General features: G+C 42.6%; 1 protein-coding gene across 1 annotated transcript; it reads right to left on the bottom strand.

The window, feature by feature from the left end:
- Positions 1-2718: 2718 nt before the first annotated feature.
- On the bottom strand, positions 2719-6240 carry LOC147900961 (pentatricopeptide repeat-containing protein At3g09040, mitochondrial-like). Its single transcript, XM_087375412.1, has 2 exons — positions 6106-6240; positions 2719-5902 (listed from the first exon to the last, which is right to left on the bottom strand). The coding sequence occupies exon 2, from the start codon at positions 5873-5875 to the stop codon at positions 3815-3817; it is 2061 nt and encodes a 686-aa protein (XP_087231538.1). The 5' UTR covers positions 5876-5902; positions 6106-6240; the 3' UTR covers positions 2719-3814.
- Positions 6241-20610: the final 14370 nt, after the last annotated feature.

The following is a 20610-nucleotide window of genomic DNA, read 5'->3' as shown; positions in this document are numbered from 1 at the left end:
CCAACCCTTCCTTCCAGGCATCCAGCATTTGCTGATTTTGCCAGGCATAATTCATCAAATGCAATAAAAAAGGCGTAAGGACATCCCGATATGCAAGAAAGAACTCCACAGCGGGACCATCCCTACCTAGAGACTTCATTCAGTGGCTTCTAGAAGAGCCCTATGTGATCTTTACAATGGCCTGTTAGGCCTTTTATACAAAAGTGGGGAGGCTGATCTGTCCCCTTCCATTTGTTAGCCAAACCAACCAACAGACTAGCAATTGTGTTGACTAGGTCCGACCTGGTCTAGGGCCTTTTTGCCCTAGATCCAGCACCCTTTGGTGTCCCTGCCTGTTCCCTGCATGAGGCTCTACTCATTCCACACAAACCCAAGAAGGATGATTGTTTGTTGCCCATGTCGCAACCAAATGTGCTGCCCATGACTAATGTGATGCACACATTGCAGCCCTTAGATCTATGGCCATGTCATGCCTCAACCCTCTTAAACCTTAGTCTTCAGCAGGTCTCTCCTCCCTAATGTCATCCTCATCAAGGGGTTCACATGGGAGATGACTATTCCTGGCAGGCATATCCTTGTTGGGGTAAGTATGATCAAGGGCTTGCTCTATGGTGCATGTGTGCATCTAGGGGAGTCACATGTGTGTTTGTGTGTGTTGTAAAGGCACATCAAGTGCTATGATGTGTCTACTCTATGGTGCATGTGTGCATCTAGGGGAGTCACATGTGTGTTTGTGTGTGTTGTAAAGGCACATCAAGTGCTATGATGTGTCTAGTGTGTGACCTAAGTGATGATGTAAGACAAAGGCAATCCCACTGATGTAGGGATTGATTCCCACTGATGTAGGGGCTGATTGCCACTATGTAGGGAAGGTATTACCTTCTCCCCCTTTCTATAAAAGAGAGTCTTCTCTCTCACAATCAATATAGAGATTTCATTGTGCTCTCACACCTCTTGCAAGATGCATCTATTCTATCCTACGGGATCCTACAAATGGTATCAGAGCTTTAGGTTCTAAATCTAGCCTAGCCTAGCATTAGATGCTATCTCTAGCATAAAGTACAAGTTTCTTCATCTTCTCCATTTTCCTCCTTCTTCCCAAAATCTTTGAGAGCTCTGTTCTCTGCCTACAAACGACCATTGCCCAAACCCTCTGAGCTGCAAACTCCTCTTGTATGGGCGAACTTCCAGCTGCAAGCTTTTGGTGAAATTTCGATTGTATGTGAAATGCCAACACTCACACTCCTCGATGAACTTTCGCGCAATTCCGCCTCTGTACCTACCTATCTGTAAATTCCTCTGAGCCCGTGCTGGACGACACTGAGGGCAAGCTGCTGCTGAAATCTGAGCTCATTTGGACAAGGAATGGAGGCGCAACAGACGAAAAACCAGTCGGTCTTCTCAAGCTTGGCTATGGCGACCTGATGCAACATTGCGCCCCTCCTTGCTGGTAGCCCTTCTCTGGTATAAGGCCCTTCTTCCTGCATAAAAATCCCCTTGAATAGAGCTATGAGCTGTGAGAATTGCACCCTCCAAGTTCTGGTCTCTGTTTTGGACAATTTTGACAATGTTGTGAGTTTGATGCTACATTAGATGCTACTTTAGCATTTCTAATGTTTTAAAGTGTTGAATAGCATCAGTACAACTGTGGCTACAGCTTTCCTTTAAGTTGCTATACCTGGATTTGCTTGGAATACTTTCATTTAGCCACCTCTATGAAGCATGCAAGTGAAAGCATCATTGATTTGTAGTATGGAATTTGGTTACAAGTCTTTGCTACACTAAATGCTTGTACTTTGAAGGATTATTTTTGCTCATATTTTCACTTGTAAGGCACTAGACACTGCCCTCGGGTAAGACCTTGCCATGGAAGCTAAGACCTTTTTTGAGAAGTTGGATGTTACTAGTTTCCATACTTGGCAAACAAAAGCCAAGTTTATGCTTATGAAAAAGAAGATACGGAATGTTGTGAATGGAAAGAAGGCTACAAAAGAAAAAGCTAAAGACAAGGACTACTTCAACAACAAAGCAATTATGCCTGAAGGAAGAACTCCATCAGCAAATGAAGAAAATGAAGACTATGCTTCTTAGGCACTTTGTCTTTTTTGTTTATCATCACTTGGTTAAATTTTGACGTTCTCTGCCTGGAGTAGTACTCCAAAAAGAATATGTTATGTAAATCACCTCTGGTCACCATATGATGTAGGCCATGTGATATGTGTTTTGACTATCCCATTTCTGTGAACCTCACACCCTTGGGAACCCTTGCTAGCATGAGATCCTAGCCATAGATTAATCCTTGACCACCATGAGATGGCATGAGAAACTATGAGACTAGATGAATCCTTGACACTGCAAGAGGCAATCCCTTGAGGGGGCTTTGTTGGGGTAAGTATGATCAAGGGCTTGCTCTATGGTGCATGTGTGCATCTAGGGGAGTCACATGTGTGTTTGTGTGTGTTGTAAAGGCACATCAAGTGCTATGATGTGTCTAGTGTGTGACCTAAGTGATGATGTAAGACAAAGGCAATCCCACTGATGTAGGGATTGATTCCCACTAATGTAGGGGCTGATTGCCACTATGTAGGGAAGGTATTACCCTCTCCCCCTTTCTATAAAAGAGAGTCTTCTCTCTCACAATCAATATAGAGATTTCATTGCGCTCTCACACCTCTTGCAAGATGCATCTATTCTATCCTACGGGATCCTACAATCCTATGATCAATGCATTACATGTTACAAATTCTTTTGGGGGCAATGCCTCAAACAATTGTCGGGACAACTGTTGGGCATCGACCATGCTCCGACATTTACCATTCATATCAATCAGAGTGGTTGCCTAGCCTCAAGTCCAAGACAGCTAGCTTCATCATGCAGTTTCTTTCCTGTTTCCAAGGCTGCACCATTGCTGCATGCTTGGCAAAAGTTGCCCCATTCCGTGCTTTTGCATTTGTGCATGAAGATTAAGAGCTTCCCGCTGTGTTCTTGCCCATGCAGCAGACCCTGAGATCATGTATTCCAAGAAACCGAATCGCAACGAGGGAATTCACTAAAGACTTGTCCCAAATCTTCCATGCTCTCGAACAGATCCACCAAATAATTTCCCACAAATACATCCTACTCAAGACCGTTTTCACAACTTGGGAGTGGATGGATCTGCCTTTCTCCAGGCATACTATTTTCACAGATGTCCCTTCAATTTGTTTCCCTCCTTTCAATTTGAGGGGGGGACCAACAAAAAGTTCGATGTTCTGGTATGATCCTTCTGGTGCATCCAGCAATAAAGTTGCAGAACCAGCACCCCAACTGATGGGATGCATGTGCTTAGCAAATTGCCCCATGATAATGTGGTATGCAGTCCAAGATATGCAGTCCATGAAACCACATTATCATGGAACAATTTGCTAAAGACACTAACTCGCATCCACTCTTCACTACTTCCTGAGAGTGGATGGCTCTGCCTTCCTCCAAGAACCCTATTTTGACAAATTTTGAATTAGCTTCTGTTCCCTCTTCAAGTGCTGCCAGACTACTACAAGCCTTCAAGTGCTGCCAAAAGTTTGATGATCTGGCATGATGCCTTCCTGGTGCAGCTGTGCATACAAACCCAAAGCAATCATGGCAGTCCAAGAAAGCACGTCATGATGAGGCTACTTGTCAAAAGACCAACCGTGCATCCTAGCCACCACCCTCAGGCTCCTCTCTTTTGTCCAATATTACCCTCTCAATTTCTAGAATATGACACATCTCCAACAGCGAATCTATGCACTGGATTACACCCAATGCAGCTGCACCTGGTCCTCACCCTCTTGCTTCACGCTTGCTTCACGCTAATATTTTCAAGTGCTGCTGTTACACTTGCCACATCATCCCACCTGCCAGCTGCAGCATAGATATTGGACAGCATTATGTATGGTACAGCATTCACAGGATCCAAATCAAAACAAGAACTAGCGGCACGTACTCCACGTTCCACATCACCATGAATTCTGCAGCTTGCAAGCAGGCTTAGCCATGCTACAGCAGCAGCTTTTTCACAGGACACACTGTTCACCAAATTTTCTGCCTCATCCAAGTGTCCTGCACGACCAAGAAGATCAATCATACACATCTGATGTTCCACAGTGGGTGTCATTCCATGGTCTGACTGCATAGAGTTGAAAAAATACCTGCCATTCTTTACCCATCCTGAATGACTGCATGCACTAAGCACACCCATAAAAGTGATTTTGTTTGGTTTGATACCTTCAAGCTGCATCTGATGATAATGTTCTAGGGCCTCCTTGCCCTTTCCATTATGGGCACATGCTGTGATCATCACAGTCCAAGACACTACATCACGCTCAGGCAAAGTCGTAAACACACTCTTTGCATCATCTATACTTCCACATTTGCCATACATACTAACAAGGGAATTCCCCACAGAAACATCTACTTCATATCCATTTTCTACAATAGCAACATGAATGGCCTGTGCCTCAACCACTGCCAGGCTCACACATGCATCAAGAACACAGACAAAACTCACTTGGTCTGGCTTCACGCCTCGAAGTCCCATGTGATAAAAATGTTCCAGGGCCTCATTGCTGTGTCCATTCTGGGCAAATGCTGTAATCATGGCAGTCCAAGAGGCTACATCATGCTGAGATATTCTGTCAAACACATCCCCTGCATCCTCCGGGCTCCCACAACTGCCATACATATTGATAAGCGCAGTTCCTATAACAACACATTGCTCATACCCACTCTCAACAATGGCAGTGTAAATCTTATGGCCTGCATCTCGGTCTGTCAAGCTGGTGCATGCATCAAGGACACAGAGAAAAGTAACGTTGTCAGGCACAATGTGCCCTAACTGCATCTGCCAAAACAGTTCCAAGGCATCATTGTCATGTCCATGTTGGGAACATGCTGTGATCATAGCACTCCAAGAAACTACATCTGGTTGGGGCATTTTCTGAAACGCATTTATCGCATTATCCAGGTCACCACACTTTGTGTACATATTAACTAGGGCATTTCCCACAAAAACATCTTGTTCACACCCACTGCTAACAATAGCAGCATGGACATGTTGTGCATCTTTGGCAGCTGCAAGCAGGGCACATGCATCAAGGACACACATGAAGGTAATAATGTTTGGCTGAAACCCTGCAACACACATCTGATGAAAAACTTCCAGAGCCTCCTTGCCATGGTCATTCTGAACACATGCAGCAATCATGGTACTCCATGAGATTAAATCTCGCTGACCCATTGCGCTGAACACGGTCCTTGCATTATCCAAACTCCTACACCTGCCATACATACCAATGAGGGCGGTTCCCACAACAACATCGCAACCATATCCACTGTCGATAATGTAAGTATGTATCTTCTTCCCCTCTTCCAGCATCGCCGCGCTGGCACAAGCATCAAGAACACAAATCAGGCAAATTTTGTTGGGTTTGATACCTTCCAGTTGCATCTGATAGAAGAGATCCAGAGCCTCGTTCCCCTGTCCATTCTGAGCGCACGCTGTCAGTATGGCACTCCAAGAAACTACATCTTGCTGATACATTGTTCCGAATACACCCTTTGCATTGTCCACGCGCCCACACTTGCCGTACATATTGATAAGGGCAGTTCCCACAAGAGTATCTCTTTGATATCCAATGTTAACAATGGCAGCATGCATTTCCTGGCCCTTCTCTACGGCTGCCAGGTGGGTGCATGCGTCAAGAATGCAAATGAAGGTTATCTTGTCTTGCTGAACATCTTCAAGCTGCATTTGACGGAAGAGTTCCAAAGCTTCGTTGTCATGCCCGTTCTGAGTACACGCTGTGATCATAGTACTCCAAGAGACAACGTCTCGCTGAGGCATTCTCCAAAACATGAGTCTCGCCGCATCGAGATCTCCATTCTGGGCATACGCTTTAATCAGTATATTCCAAGAATACAAATCTGGGCTGGGTAGTTGATCAAAAACGGCTCGTGCATCCTCTAGATTACCACAATTCCCATACATTTGGACAAGACAGTTCCCTAAAAGTTTGCTGCGATCATATCCATATCTGTAAATGTAAGCGTGGACAAGTCTACCATCGGAAAGAGATTTCGTTTTACCGTAATTCCGCAAGAGGGAGGGGAACGTATCTAAATTCCATCCTTCGTTCGGAGGCTGATCCACGCCGAGCTCCCCAATTGGACTCGCCGCTGTGCAATCTTCAACAGATACTCGTGTGCGTGCAAGGGTATCCCGTTGCTGGTCCCCTGCCTCCAAGAAGCCGCTTTTCAAAATCATAGCAGGCTCGCTCGGCACGTCTTCTGTCAATTTTGGCCATGGCGGCCGTTGCATAATATTGTCGATCGGATGTAAATAATCATCGGGCAACGATCGTACCGTCTCGTCTATGTGCGTAAGGACTCTCATGCTATCAAAACGAGAAGCCTTACAGCCACACTTCCATGGCCAGGACTTGAATGAAGCGACAGAGGGCTGAGACGACCAATAAGAAGACGAAGAACGAGACAATAGTTCCATGGAGGGATCGGATGGAGCCCAAAATTAAGCATTGACGAGCAGCGGCTTGCAATCAGTAATCCAAAGCAAAGATGAGCATTCCGAAGAAATCATCTTTCACCACGATCACAAGAAGCTTTCGGGATGTGTTTTGGCGACTGTTGGAGGAGAAGAATTCTTCACAATTGGAACAAACAGCCCAAAAAAATCCTCTGCATTCATCAGCTCCAATTCACTGAGCCTGAATGCAGGACATGAACACATTGAAATGTAACTCAGGCCGCCATCCATGTGTTCAAAGAGAAACTGCAAACTATGGCTGTTTACACACCGCCAAAGGATGCCCCCAGTCTCAAACTTCTGGGTGTGTATTTGTCGGTCCTGCGTCCAAGCCCCACCAAGGGTAGCTCTGGTCATCCTGTGTGGGAGCGCTATTGGCACTTTCAATTTCAATACTCAAGAAAGAGCATTCAGCATTGTGTGGCCCCAGGAGCTGCCTGCAGCAGCTTGCACCTTGACAGAGAAGTGGCAATCTTCTGGAAAAATCCGAAGTAGATCAATTCGGGAAAGTCAAGGTGTAAGTGGAGTAGAGTCTGCAAGCACACACGGTGACGAAAGTACAAGTGTTGTAGGTTCCCATGCTAGAACACCTTTCGTGGACATTAACATGCAAGATAGATAGCACAACCTCTACATCCATGTCAAAGCTGTCCCTCAGCATAAAATAGCATCTGTGTGCTAAATGTCCATCAATAAAGCATCCCACAAGGCAATCTGGTCCTATCAGCACATCCAACTAGGTAATTCATACAAATGGCCTATAAAACATCCAATGCAACCCAATGCAAACCACAAATGAGCACACACGGCTCAGACTACAACCTGAGTGATTTGCATAAGGTAAATTCAAAAATCATGCCCCCATGGCAATGATCGCTAGTGAAAATAGAACCCAAGATGCCTCAAAACATGGGCATCATTGCATAATCGGACTCAACAAGACAATCTACAAATATCTCTCTTCTACTTTGGAACTCCAAAATCCCAACCAATGAATGGGAAATGGGGAGTCAACCCTTGCAATTGACCGATAATCCAAAAATCAAGGGTTTGAACCTTTGAATGGATTTTTGATAAAGAAACAGACAATTCGGTGCCTCAAAGAGACAGAACTTTTCCAAATCTCCACAGAATCATGCAAGAGCTAGCAAGTGGGGATTTTTGGGCCTCCAAAATGCAATGGAATGGACGGTTTTGAAAACCGTAGTCCCAATCACTGGGTCCAACACATTGGCCTACTTGTAAACACCACACCAAAAGCAGGCAATGATTGCCTCTACAGGTCATTCCAGACTCTCAATAGTCGAAAGGAACAAGGGAATCATCAAAAAACGTCTTTTTTACTCCAAAACCACTCAGAGAACTTTCCAAAGGTTTCTACAAGGTCTCTGCTTGCCAGGATGCAGGTAAAGTCACTCAACGGAGCTTCTCCTTCCTCCCATAGAGCTATAGCAACAGACTTTGGGCTCCAGGCTCAACTACTAGAACACCTGCGCTTTGATACTAGTTGAGAGATCTCAACAACGGAAGCAGAACTGAAGAAGGTGAGAGACAGGGAGATCCAGGAGAGAGAGCCACACAAGTTTTGGTGGGTGCATAACACCCTAATCTTCTATGTCATCCATATATATATGTCTTTGAGTATTTTACATAACTAGGGTTAAGGTACAGTGGCCTTTAACCCCCACATGTAGATGGTAGTAGAAGCTAGGTGGTTGATGTCAAGATCTACGAGTAGTTTATAGAGCCAAACACACTCTACGATAGCTGTGAAGGTTGCCTTGTATTCACCTTCACAACTAGAAGTAACAATTGTAGGCAGGTTCTTAATGAACCGTGAAATGCATGAGGATCCAAGCATGAAACAGTTGCCACTATGGGACACTCTCGTGTCACAACAACCTACTGTCCATGAAAGCATGCAAGACTAGTAGAGACTCGTCGTCACCATAGAACAATACCAACTTTTGTGTGGCCTTCAAGTAATGGAAGACCCGCTTCACTGCTTGCCAATGCTGTGTACTGGGCACGTGCATGTACCTACTCAACTGAGAGATGGGATGCTAAAGATCAGGCCGGGTATGACATAAATAAATAAGGCATCCCATAGCCAATGGCATCACTCCCATCCTCGGAGGAGAAATGAAAGGCAAGCTCCAATGGTGTAGAAACTAGCTTGCAATCTTCAAACTAGAAGCAGCAGTCTAAGAGCTATCCAATGTACTTGGACTGACTCATCATTATACCCCCTTCAACATATACAAATTGGATGCCCAAGTAATAGTGCAACCGTCCCATATCTGTCATGGCAAAAGATTTTCGCAAAGCTACCTTGAAACCTACAATTTTTTGCAAGTCTGGACCAATGATAACTAATTATTGATGTCTCATGACAACCCTCTCCTCTTGAACTACTTGCTGGTGGGGGATAGCATGGCTATCTAGACATGGAAAATCAAGTGGAGCAAGAGAAATGGGAAGAGGATTGGAGCTTCTAGAAGCCTCTGGGATGGTGCTCTATATTGTGTCATATGTATCTTTGAAAGGTGGAATAGAATCAAACACATCAGAGGCTTTCATTGAAGGCTTTATTTTATAGTGTAGCCAAGGTAAAGGGGAATGCTCAGCAAAAACGATGTCCCTACTTACAATCACCTTGCCTATGCTAGGTGAAACAACTTGTAACCTTTGCTTTGTGAGCTGCAGCCAATGAAGATGCATTTCACAGCCTTATTAATCTTATGCATCTACTGAGAGGGCACATGGACATATGCAAGAGAACCAAACAGCCGCATGTGAGAAATGACAGGCTTATGATCTATCCATGCTTCGTAGGAAGTCATGGTCTTCAATGCTCGAGTGGGTGTTTGATTGAGCACACACATAATTGCATCCTTCCAGAATTTATTGGGCAAAGAATTTCTCTTAAGCATGCACCTACCCATTTCCATTACTGTTCTATTCTTGTGCTTGGCAAGCCCATTTGTTGAAAAGTGTAGGCCATTGTGCACTGATGAATGATACCCCGAGCTACTTTAAAAGCAAAAAATTCCTAGGACAAGCACTCACCCCCCCTTTCAGTGCGGAAGGTCAAGAGTTTCTTCCCACTCTCATTCTCTTCCAAAGAGATCCAATGCTTAAAGCAAGAGAAGACATCTGACTTCAGCTTCATGGGATATATCTAAGTGAGGCTAGTGAAGTCATCTATAAAAGTAACAAAGTAATAGTACCCCCAAAGTGACGTTGTCCGCATCGGTTTGCACACATAACTATGTACGAGATGCACCAAGGGCCCCTCATTAGGAAATGGAAACCTATCAGTAAGCAGCCCTCGCATGCATGGGTGGAAGATCTACGACCATATCATGTGAATGCATCGTCACCAAACTATTGAAGTTGAGATGTCCCAATATCTCATGCCATAGATATGTATCAAAAATTATAGATTCAGCCACGACATTAGCTTTGATAGAAGCCTGTTGTGCATAAATGTCAAGATGATATAGCCCTCTATCAAGTGTTCCAATAAGTACAATATAGATGTCATACTGATAAGTAGTAAAGGCTTGATCTACCTGAGTACAATTAGCTCTGTTTTGATGGCTCTACTCCTCCCACAAAAGTAGGGAAACAAGCTGACCAAAAGAATAGTGGTTGGGGTTACCCATGGCCAATAGTCTAAGTGTTGTAGCAAATCCATGATATGAGTCAAGAGTTCCAGTGAGTACAATATAGGTGTCATATTGATTAGTAGCAAAGTCTTGTTCTACATGAGTAGAATCAGTTATGTCTTGACGAGACTCTACTCCTCTTGCAGAAGTAGGGAAACAATCTGACCAAAAGAATAGTGGTTGGGGTTACCCATGGCCAATAGTCTAAGTGTTGTGGCAAATCCATGATATGAGTCAAGGAATCCAACTAGTGTAGTGGACACAACATATGAGTCTGGTACAATCTCATCAACATGGATGAGCTGCTCTTTAAGTCCTTGTTCTGTGTCAAATAGGCATCCATGCTGTCCCCTTCATTCATCTTAACATTGTCAAGCTGCCTGTGCAAATAAACAACTTCGGCCTCCTTGTGTATCTGATATAGACTAGCCAAAGTGTTCCATGCAACCTTGGCTATTTTGCAAGACCAAATGTGAGGTATAACAACTCTCTTGCAATTCATGGCAATCATTGCATGTGCATGTGCATCTCAGTGATCCCAACAAATTTGTTCTTGTGTTGGAGGGTCAACGGTAGGCACAGAGGGAGTGGGGTAGATGAAACAAAAGTGGCAAAAGTGGTTGTGGTGGCAGCAAGTACCTGTGATGAAGAGACAATTCTAGTCTTCGATCTAGATACAATTCCCCAAAAGTTCCTATACACCACCAAGTGGTGCACCAAGTACGACCACATGGGATAATTGCTGCATCAAGCTTGTTCTCAATAGCAAGCATCCCAAAAGATTCATGGTTTGCCATTGCAAATGAAAATCCCCAAAATTAAAAATAAAAGTGCCCTACAAATGTCATAGCCTCAAGGCTACATGGTAAAGAGATGGCTGCCCAAGTATCTGTGACTGCTAGCTGCAAATGTCATGAAAAAATGACAATAAATGTTTGCAAGTGTCATAAACAAGATGGCTACTCAAACACTAAGCAAAATGCACGAGCTGTTCCCAAAATGACCTGCAAGAAAATGGTTGTCCAATCAAAGGACCGCCCTGCAAATAGTTGTTTTGCAAATGACCAGCCCAAATCAAAGGGCAAGCGCAAGAATATCCCAAGCCAATGTCACTACAATTGATAGAAAATCTGGAAAAAGCCCCAAATTCTGAGAGGGCAATGTGAAAAAAGTTCCAAATTAAGCTGAAAATTTACAAAATGAACAAATCTGCTACGACGATTTCTTGCCAATGTCATTGAGAAACCCCCAATGCCAAATTAAAGGACCCAAATGTCACTGTTATCTAGGCAAATGTGACAAAATAGCTTGCAAATTAGAAAATGTCATGCAATCTCACTCAAATTGAGCGGAAAAGTGTTCGCAAATGTGCCAAAGCCTTGTCCTTTGCAAAATTGAAGCCCAATGTGAAAAGCCCCAATTTCTAAAGGGCAAATTGCAACAAAAAATAGCAGATTGAGGAAAAGCCCCAAAATGTGCTATAAATTGGAAATATAATGTCAAAGCACTCAAAACCCTTGATTTTGGAGATGAAATTGAGAGCCAACAAAGGGAAAATACTGCAAAAGCCCTAAATTAAGACCAATGGAACAAATGTCACCATAAGACCTGCAAATGTGGCACAAAAGCCCCATGTTTTTAACTCAAGCCTACAAAGAGAATTTGTAGATGAGAAAGAACATCATTAAGATGACTATTTGTAGGATCATACGATCTTGTACGGGATGTATGGCAAGTGTATGGACGATGTGCAGTTGATTGTACAGTTTACGAACAACGGATTCGTACGCTATGCAAAACCATACAAGTACGTATGTATGTCGATTGTATGTGATGATGCTTCAAAGTAGAGTGCAGCATACAGATGGCTACCTGCACGGTTGATTACTACAAATTGCATGTAGGTTGTAGGATACAAGCATACGGCAAAATGTAAGCTAGTTGTACAGGAGCAGCGCAGCACAGGAGCAAATGGTTGCAAAAAAGGCAAGGGATGGCCTATATGGCCCCAAATTCAACTATATGGTTGACCAATGAAGTTAATATAAGCAATGATTTAGTCCTAAGACTAGTCTACAAAGCCATACCAGGGCTAAGTGCTAACAGTCAATTGTGCTACCCATTTTCAGCATTCTGCTACATAGTAACCCCAACCACTTGATGCATAGACTGTGTCTAGCTAAAGGTGTTCACATTTAGAGCCATAGAAGCATGTACTTCTAGCTGAGTCTGCCTCCGAAAGGCATCCCTTTGAAAAGATGGCATAGTAAAATCCTGAGAAGAGGACTGGCCTCTTTCCCGCCCTATAACCCAAAAATAGATCTAGGTATACTCACCCATGCAGTACTGAACGGATGCATACCTGTAGATCAGTGCCTAGTATAGATGGCTCAGCCTGTGTAGAAGCAAAAAAATGTGAGCCTAAAGGTAGCCTAGCATCCATCAAGGAAGTGCTCTGCGGCATAGAAAAGGCATTACCCAAATCAATATAATCCCCATGCTAGGGTAGATGCAAGGGTCCAAAAAATAGTTGCTCATAGGCACGGCGTGCATCAGCCCCACCATAAACCCTCTGCATGGACTCAAAAACTCATCATGGCTATCTGACTAATCCCCATGCTAAGGTGCGCACAGCTTACCCGTTTCCTACATAGCAATGGCAGATGTGATTTACTATCCCATCTAGGCAAGAGCGGTATCTTGCATAGCCATGGCCGTGCCAAGCTACTAACTGAACTGCTGTCCAATCTTTAGAAAGCACCTCGGAGCATAAAACCAAGGGCATCCAAAAACTATGCTTGCACTGCCTGTGCATCTCGAGATGCATGAGAGGGAGGTTGAGTAGTAGGGATGTCTATGCTGCGAGTGGATGCACCCACTATGGAAGGAAATTGCTCATGCTGAGCAGCTTCATCACTGTCATGTAATGTATCATGTGGGGCACGCTTGGCTACCATGGTGACTGTCATGGGAGAGTGGAATCTCGTGGAAAAGTTGACTTTTTGCCTCTTTTTATTAAAAAAAACAGAGGGGAGGTCCCTAAGTCACCTAGGATAGTTAGTACTACTAAGCCAATTAGGGCTCTGACTTAGTCTAACCTAACCAAACCTAACTTAATCCAACCGTAGCTAGACTGACCTAGCCTAAGTCCACTAACTCAACCTAACCTAGGTACTAATTTAACTCAATCCAAGTTCAGCAGCCTATCTAACCAAACTAACCCCAACTAATCTAGAGTCAACTTAACCCAACAAGTAATTAATGATTACAGTGGCGGAAACGAGCGGCGAGGGGTGGCGGACTAGCAAGGCGAGGCATCGACGATGGGCGACTTTGGACTGCATCTAGATAGCAGGTTGGTATGTTCGTTACGTTAGGCGTGGGATTTAGACAGAGAGGAGCATGGCATCGCATGAGAGTGGTAGCGATGCGTGTCTAGACTGTCGAATAGTAGGTCGGTGCGTTTGCTTGCGGCATGCGATTAAGCAACGGCTGGGCAGCTCGGTTGTTGATAGTCTGACCCTCAATTCGCAGAGCCATTGCTTTCCCTCAACCCCAAGAGAGGACATTGGTACAATGGTTGACTTATATAGTCCCCAACCTTAGCCCCCAAATTTCCCACTAAAACTCCCACTAGTTTCCATCTTCTCCGCTTCATTACAATCAGGGATGCAGGTCAACATGGCCAAGAAAAAGGTAATGGTGATTGGGACTCGCAACAAACAGATCGATGTCAATTACAGCATCACTATGCCACACAAACCCACAACCCCGATGGGTCAATCCCATAGAGAAGAGGACATCGACACTCATTTATGGTTTGATCCAATGATAACAAGACTTGCCAGAGGACCCGAGTCTAGCATATGTAGAGCTTACATTACTCATAATAGCCTCCGGATAGGTAGCTAAGAACTCACAATCCCAGACCCATCTTAGTTGTTGTTTCTTTTCAGTAACATTCCATTTACACTCGTATTGATAGGGGTATGGGACACCTCTAGTTCCATTTACATTCATATTGATAGGGATATGGGACACCTTTAGTTCCCCTAAATGGGTTTTTTCCTTTGTATTGTAGTCAGACACTAGCCTCTTATGGGCATTACCAATTCTTTCTTTCTTTTTCCTTCCCAAGGATTGGCACATTGATGGGAGTAATTGGATGGGAGTAATATATCTACCCTAGCAACGAGGTGATCTGATAAAATATACTACTCCAATTTTTTTATGATAGGCACAACCATATCTTAAAATACGGTGGAATTAGATATCAACTAATTGGAAATGACACTCAAGACCAAGAAGATTCAATAAACAACAACCAGATATAGTAGTTCTTGAATGCAAAGAGGCCCTCTTGGGTGGTTGATCTCCCACTTTTTTCACCAAGATCCAAACGGGCTAGTTCATGGTTCCATATAGCCTTTAGAGAAACAAATGCTATTTTAGGGCTTTACATCCCCCTATAACCAGATCTTGCCCACCAATCACACAAGCACCTATATCCCTAGCCATCCAACAACCTCTTTCTTTGTTCTTATACCTTTGCATATGACAACATTTGAGTACGTTGAGGATGTGTAAATGTGAACCTTGAAAGCTTCTTTGTAAAGAACTCAATCTTAGCCAAGGTTACATGTTTTAATTTATTTCTTTAGGACTTTCATAGTGTTGTATGATAAGTTGAGAATATCAGCACATTTGTCAATGTATGAGTTGTTGGTCTCACATGCAATATTAGTCTTTTGTAGGTGCTAATGGGAATGCTACTTTGGACATGGGGAGCCATGACTTCCTTGTACTAGTAACTAGATATAGTGACATTCTTGCATAAGATACTATGCTTGAAATTCAAGATCCCCAATTGGCCCTTGACCCTTCTAATAGGTCTGATACGAGGGGGACTTACACTAGTATGTTAGAAAACATAGAGATGAAGTGTTACATGCAACCCTGCTAGAGTCATCAAAAATGCATTATATACATCATTATGTAACACATTTGATGACGAACTTAGAGTGTCACAATCCACCCTAGTGCAGGGCTGCATGCTACATGATTAGGAACTAATGTTGTACATAATGCATGTGAGGATGAACTTAGTGTGTCACAATGCACCCTAGTGCAGCGGTGCATGTTTGAAGATGTCAGGGAAATAAAAGAAATGGTGGAAGCTAAAGCTCAAGGAATGGATGGCCTAAATTGCCTCAAGGTTCATGCCTCGAGGTTCATAACAAAGGTGGCACTGTATATTTGTTTGGATCCCACATGCTATGACTATGTAAGGATGACATCCAGTGTAGATGACTCCATGGAAACTAAATTGAGTCTAAAATTTTCAATAGTTCTAGGATTTTGGATGCGTTTTTTGCAGTTAAAAAAAATTTAAATGAAGACAATGCCAAGAGCAAGAAGAGATCCAAGAAAGACAAGGCAACAGAAGAAGAAGGGGTAAGTTCAAGTAACAAAATTACAAAGAAGGATACAAGGACCAATAGGATGGGGAAAGAGTCAAGTTCTTTGTAGGGTTGGATTCAAGAATAGGTGGACAGGGAATAAGGAGGCAGATAAAGATGGATCAGGCACAAGTTCAAGGGACAAAGTAGTAGGCAAGGATACAAGCATGGGTAGAGACAAGGTAGATGAATTTGGAATGGCGGGAGGTAGTGCACTGCACCTAGAATGGGAAATAAAGTAGCTCCATACAAGAAATTAGAGAAGGTTATTAACTACAAAGCAATTCAAAAAAAACTTGAGAAGAAGGGACTAGCATGACATGCTTGATGGATTATGCAAAGTACTTTCCATTTGGACTTGAGTTTTAAGTGTCCATTCTTGTTGTGAACTACCAAGTAGCACCTAGTAAATATGTGTAAATAAGCGTGACAATTAGCTACATTAATGATTTATTTAGAAAATTTGCCACGATGTCAAAACGTCCCACCACATGCGCCTTCCGCATATTGTTTCACAAAGGCATAGAAGGACAACCAGATACTTTAATCCGAAAGGATGAGTTACAAAAAGAAAAGTTGCAAGAGTATAATTACTGGATTCTTGCAGGCGAACACTAAATAGTTGCGGCTCAAGTTTTCATAAGAGATGCACCACTGGGAGACACATTTGTAGCAAGGAATAGTTTTTATACAAGGAGAAAGGTACTCATCATGGTCAATGCTTCGAAAAGTGCAAGCTACAAGATATCATCAATGGCCAATCAAGTTGTTCTAAAGAACCAACCATACATTGATATCTTGCAGCATCTTAGGTCCCAATGCATTGCCTTTGGATGACCAAATAACCTAATCTTAGACCTTGTGAAAGGTCATAAGGATCACCTAAATGGGGATGTAAGGTTCCCTACCTTTTATTTGCTATATTTGTTGTTAAAGGTTTCAAATATACTTTTGATTTTCTATCTCAAGTTTATTGTCCCACTTCTTTTGGCGAATGGAATTGGTGTCAATCTTCCACAAAAGAGAGAGTGGCAATAGTGCCATTATCACTCTACTCTATTAGAAGAATGGCACTAGTGCCAATTTTCATAGAGTGTAGAGTGAGAATGGCAATAGTGCCACTCTCTTTGATGGTGCCACCCCTTGGCAACATGGTGCTATTTGCTCTTAGTGCATACGTGTTGTACTTGAGGTGCTTCAAAATTTTCTAAGCAAAATGCAAAATTCTCATCCCACCCTAAACCTGCAACCATCAATGAAAAAACAACAAGACATTCAAAATACAGTGAGACATTCAAAACCCACTATCATCATCATTGCCACAATTCATGAGTCGCTATCCTCATCATGTTCATCATCAATGGCCTCATCTTTAGACCCATGTGGAAGGCAAATATTATTTCCTTCATCTTCATCTGATTCATCCTCCGCATCACTATCCTCTTTAGATGTCGCACCATCAGTTCCGTCCTCTTCTTAGGGTTCTGAGATTTGCAATGATGGGACTGCTTTCATGTTGGATAAAATCAGGTTGTAGGTCTATTTTGGAATTTTCTCCTCATATCCCACATCGCCTAATGTTTCCAGGATTTAATGATTGGCATAGATGTACACTAGCTTCTTAGCTCGATCCTATAGAAGTCTATTTCATAAAGTACTATAAATTTACTGACTCTAGTTTCAATCGAGCCTGAGTTTGAGCATGTTTGAGAAAGAACCCTCATTGCAATCAGGTGTAGAAGCTCACACATGCCACCATTCATCATCCACCATCATTTGTAATTTTTGCTAATGCTTGAACATCACTCGATGCAAACAACCCCTTCTTGCATCGATACTTAGCTAACTCATTACAACACTTTGCAAACTCATGGTTTTGGGGGTAATATTATTGCATGACCTTATGAAAGTCATGCATAACAATTTGGATCTCTTCGGGCTTCATATTCCACCACTCGGGGCCTAAAAGGTACCCAACACTATGCAAGGAATTGTGAGCTTACTCCCATCAAGCCCTAAACAATTGCCACAACTCCTTGCATTGTGTAGCATTAAATGGTCTTCTCTCATTCTCTTGGCCTGGGCGGGTAGGGGGATTCCTGACAATAAAAGCTTGCTCAATACTCCAAAAGTGCATCCATGCTTTTTCGATTGTTGGAGCCTTTCAGTCCAAAGCCCTAAATGCATATAATACAAGTTTCACAACATTAGCAACATCCTCAAACCATTTCCATAATGTAGGGGATTCTAATGTTTCTGTTAGGTCATGCATCTTCTCCTTTGTTTCCCTATCGGTCAACTCTAACATCCATTGTTCAAATGCATCACAATGAAATGTCTCTATAAGAAAACTCCTATTCCTCACCAAGGATTGCAAAGTGTAGAAATATGTGGCAAATCTCATGGTTGTTGGCAATTGCAACATGGTAGAACCATCATGAGACATAAGGATTGCTTTGAGATGTTGCTTCGATCATATTAATTTCACAATATCTCGAGCCTCACAAACAATCTCTTTGAACCATGGCACTTGTTTATAACAATCTTTCAATGCAAGATTTAAAGCATGCGTACAATACACAGATATATATAGATTGGTATACTCCCTTTGCAATATTCTATCCACTTTTTATAACTCTTGGCATTATCCATGACAACCTACACAACCTTTTCAGGGCTTAACTCTCTTATAACCTTTGATAATACACCAGCTATATAGGCTCCCAGCTTCTTTACATATGAGGCATCAATTGACATGTGGAAGGCCTCCCCACGTGGTGATGTAACATTGTGCATCCGGTGTTATGTAGTTGTTCAAAAATGTTGCGATTTATGTGATCGTTCTCTTCTACATATGTCTTGTCTAACAATGTTATACGCAATGTGTGGTATGAAGGGATCTTGAAGCCTAGTCCATAGTTAGCAATGCAATTCCATGCAGCTCTCCTATCTCGTCATCATTATTGACCATACTTAGTAGATATCCTGACTGCAAAATTGACCTACCAAGAACATACTATGCATTCTCTAAATCTTGAATTTGGATGCTCTCAGCTATTGTGGGCTGCTTGAAATTAGGAGTCGAAGTTGCTAATCTAGCTTCACAAGTTATAGGTGGAGATCTCTTGGATGAGATTTTGTTGATGCATATGCTCATGGACAACATTTATGCTTGAGGCATTTTGGCACTTATTGGCATTGGGATTGCCATTGTTTTGCCATTGCAGTTGCCATTTTATTTTGGGCCAAATTTGCTGATATGGATGCATAGTATGTGCACATGAGTCAGATGCAATTTGATGCTTTAAGCCTTGAGTTTTGGTGACACTATCCTTCATTAAGGCAAACATATTTGGGTGCACCTTGTATTTGGTGTGATTTCTCTCTTGCAGGTACTAGCATTTGGGATTTTGTTTCATTTTCATAATGGCATCCTCTTCCATGTCTGAAAAAGAGTTTTTTAGCATTAAAAAGTTTGATGGGACAAACTTTTGTTTATGGAAAGAACGGATAAGGGATGTGCTTATTCAAAAGAAGTAGATTAAACCCTTGGCAAGGATCGGAGCTAAGCCTGCAGATATGTCTGAAAATGATTGGAATGAGTTGGATGCATTAGCAAAGTCTACTATTAGACTTCATCTTTCAGAGTGAGTTTAGTTCACAATAGTAAATGAGCAGGCTACGGAAGATTTATGGAAGAAATTATGTGCCACTTATGAGAAGGAAACTGCCTCTAATAAATTTCACCTCATGAAGAGGTTGTTTGAGCCGCTGCAAATGAAGGAAGGGTTCTCCATTGCTTCTCACTTGGATGAATTCAATATTATTTTCAGCTAGCTTCAAGCTCAGAAGATGAATTTTGATGCGAGGACTAAGGCAATATTCCTCTTGTGATCATTTCCATCCTCATGGGATACCTTCCGTACATCTATCAGTAACTCTACACCTAGTGGAGTACTAAAGTCTGATGATGTTGTGGGTAGCTTGTTGGCCAAGGAGATTAGATGGAATTCTATGGATGGTAACAAGAAGGATACAACCTTAAATGTGCAAAGGGGTAGATCACAGTTCAGGAGGGAAGTCTCTTAGCAAATCCAAGGCACAGAACATTGAGTGTTACCATTGTGGCAAGAAGGGCCACATGAAAAAGGATTGCTACTACAATCTGAAAAGAGAGAAAAAGGATAAGAAAAATAATGCAAATTGGAGTGCAAATAAGAAGGAAAAGAGTCCAAGGGAGAACAAAGCAAAAATGAAGATCGAGGAGATCAATGCTATCATTGATAATAGTGACAATAACATTCTCTTCATGACTAGTCTACCTGCAGACTTGCTTACCACTTCAGATGATGCATATTTCCAAGATTGGATTTTGGATTCTGGTGCTTCATTCCATGTTACTCCCCATGGGGAATGGTTCTCCACTTATGATAGTGGAAAGACATGTGTGCATCTTGGAAATAACTATGCATGTGACATCTGTTAGATATCAATGCTCCACTCTCGTGTAACTACGTGGGAACTAGCTAACTCTACTTGTAAGCCCCCCATATGAGGAGAACTTGTGTAACATGTGGCTGGACATCAGCTTTGCGACTGGTGTACTAAGCAGGTTCTCCAATAAGCCCCGAGAGAGCCATTAGAGGGCAGGGATGTGGGTGCTGAAATACATCAAAGGCACACTTGATTATGGCATCACCTATACCAAGGGCAACATCTTGATTGGATTCTATGACTCAGATTGGGCAGGAGACATGGACAGCAAGAGATTAGTGACAGGTTACTGTTTCTCACTTGGATCTGGAGCTATGTCATGGGTCAACAAGAAGCAACCTACAGTTGTTATTTCTTCTACGAGACTGAGTACAAATCAGCATGCTTTGCTTCTTGCGAGGTGATGTGGTTGAGGATGATTTTA

The sequence above is a fragment of the Dipteris shenzhenensis genome, chromosome 6 (assembly GCF_047967505.1).
Source record: "Dipteris shenzhenensis isolate YYH24624 ecotype China chromosome 6, Dip_SZ_1.0, whole genome shotgun sequence".
NCBI lineage: Eukaryota > Viridiplantae > Streptophyta > Polypodiopsida > Gleicheniales > Dipteridaceae > Dipteris > Dipteris shenzhenensis.
This window is presented reverse-complemented; position numbering and strand designations above follow the sequence as displayed.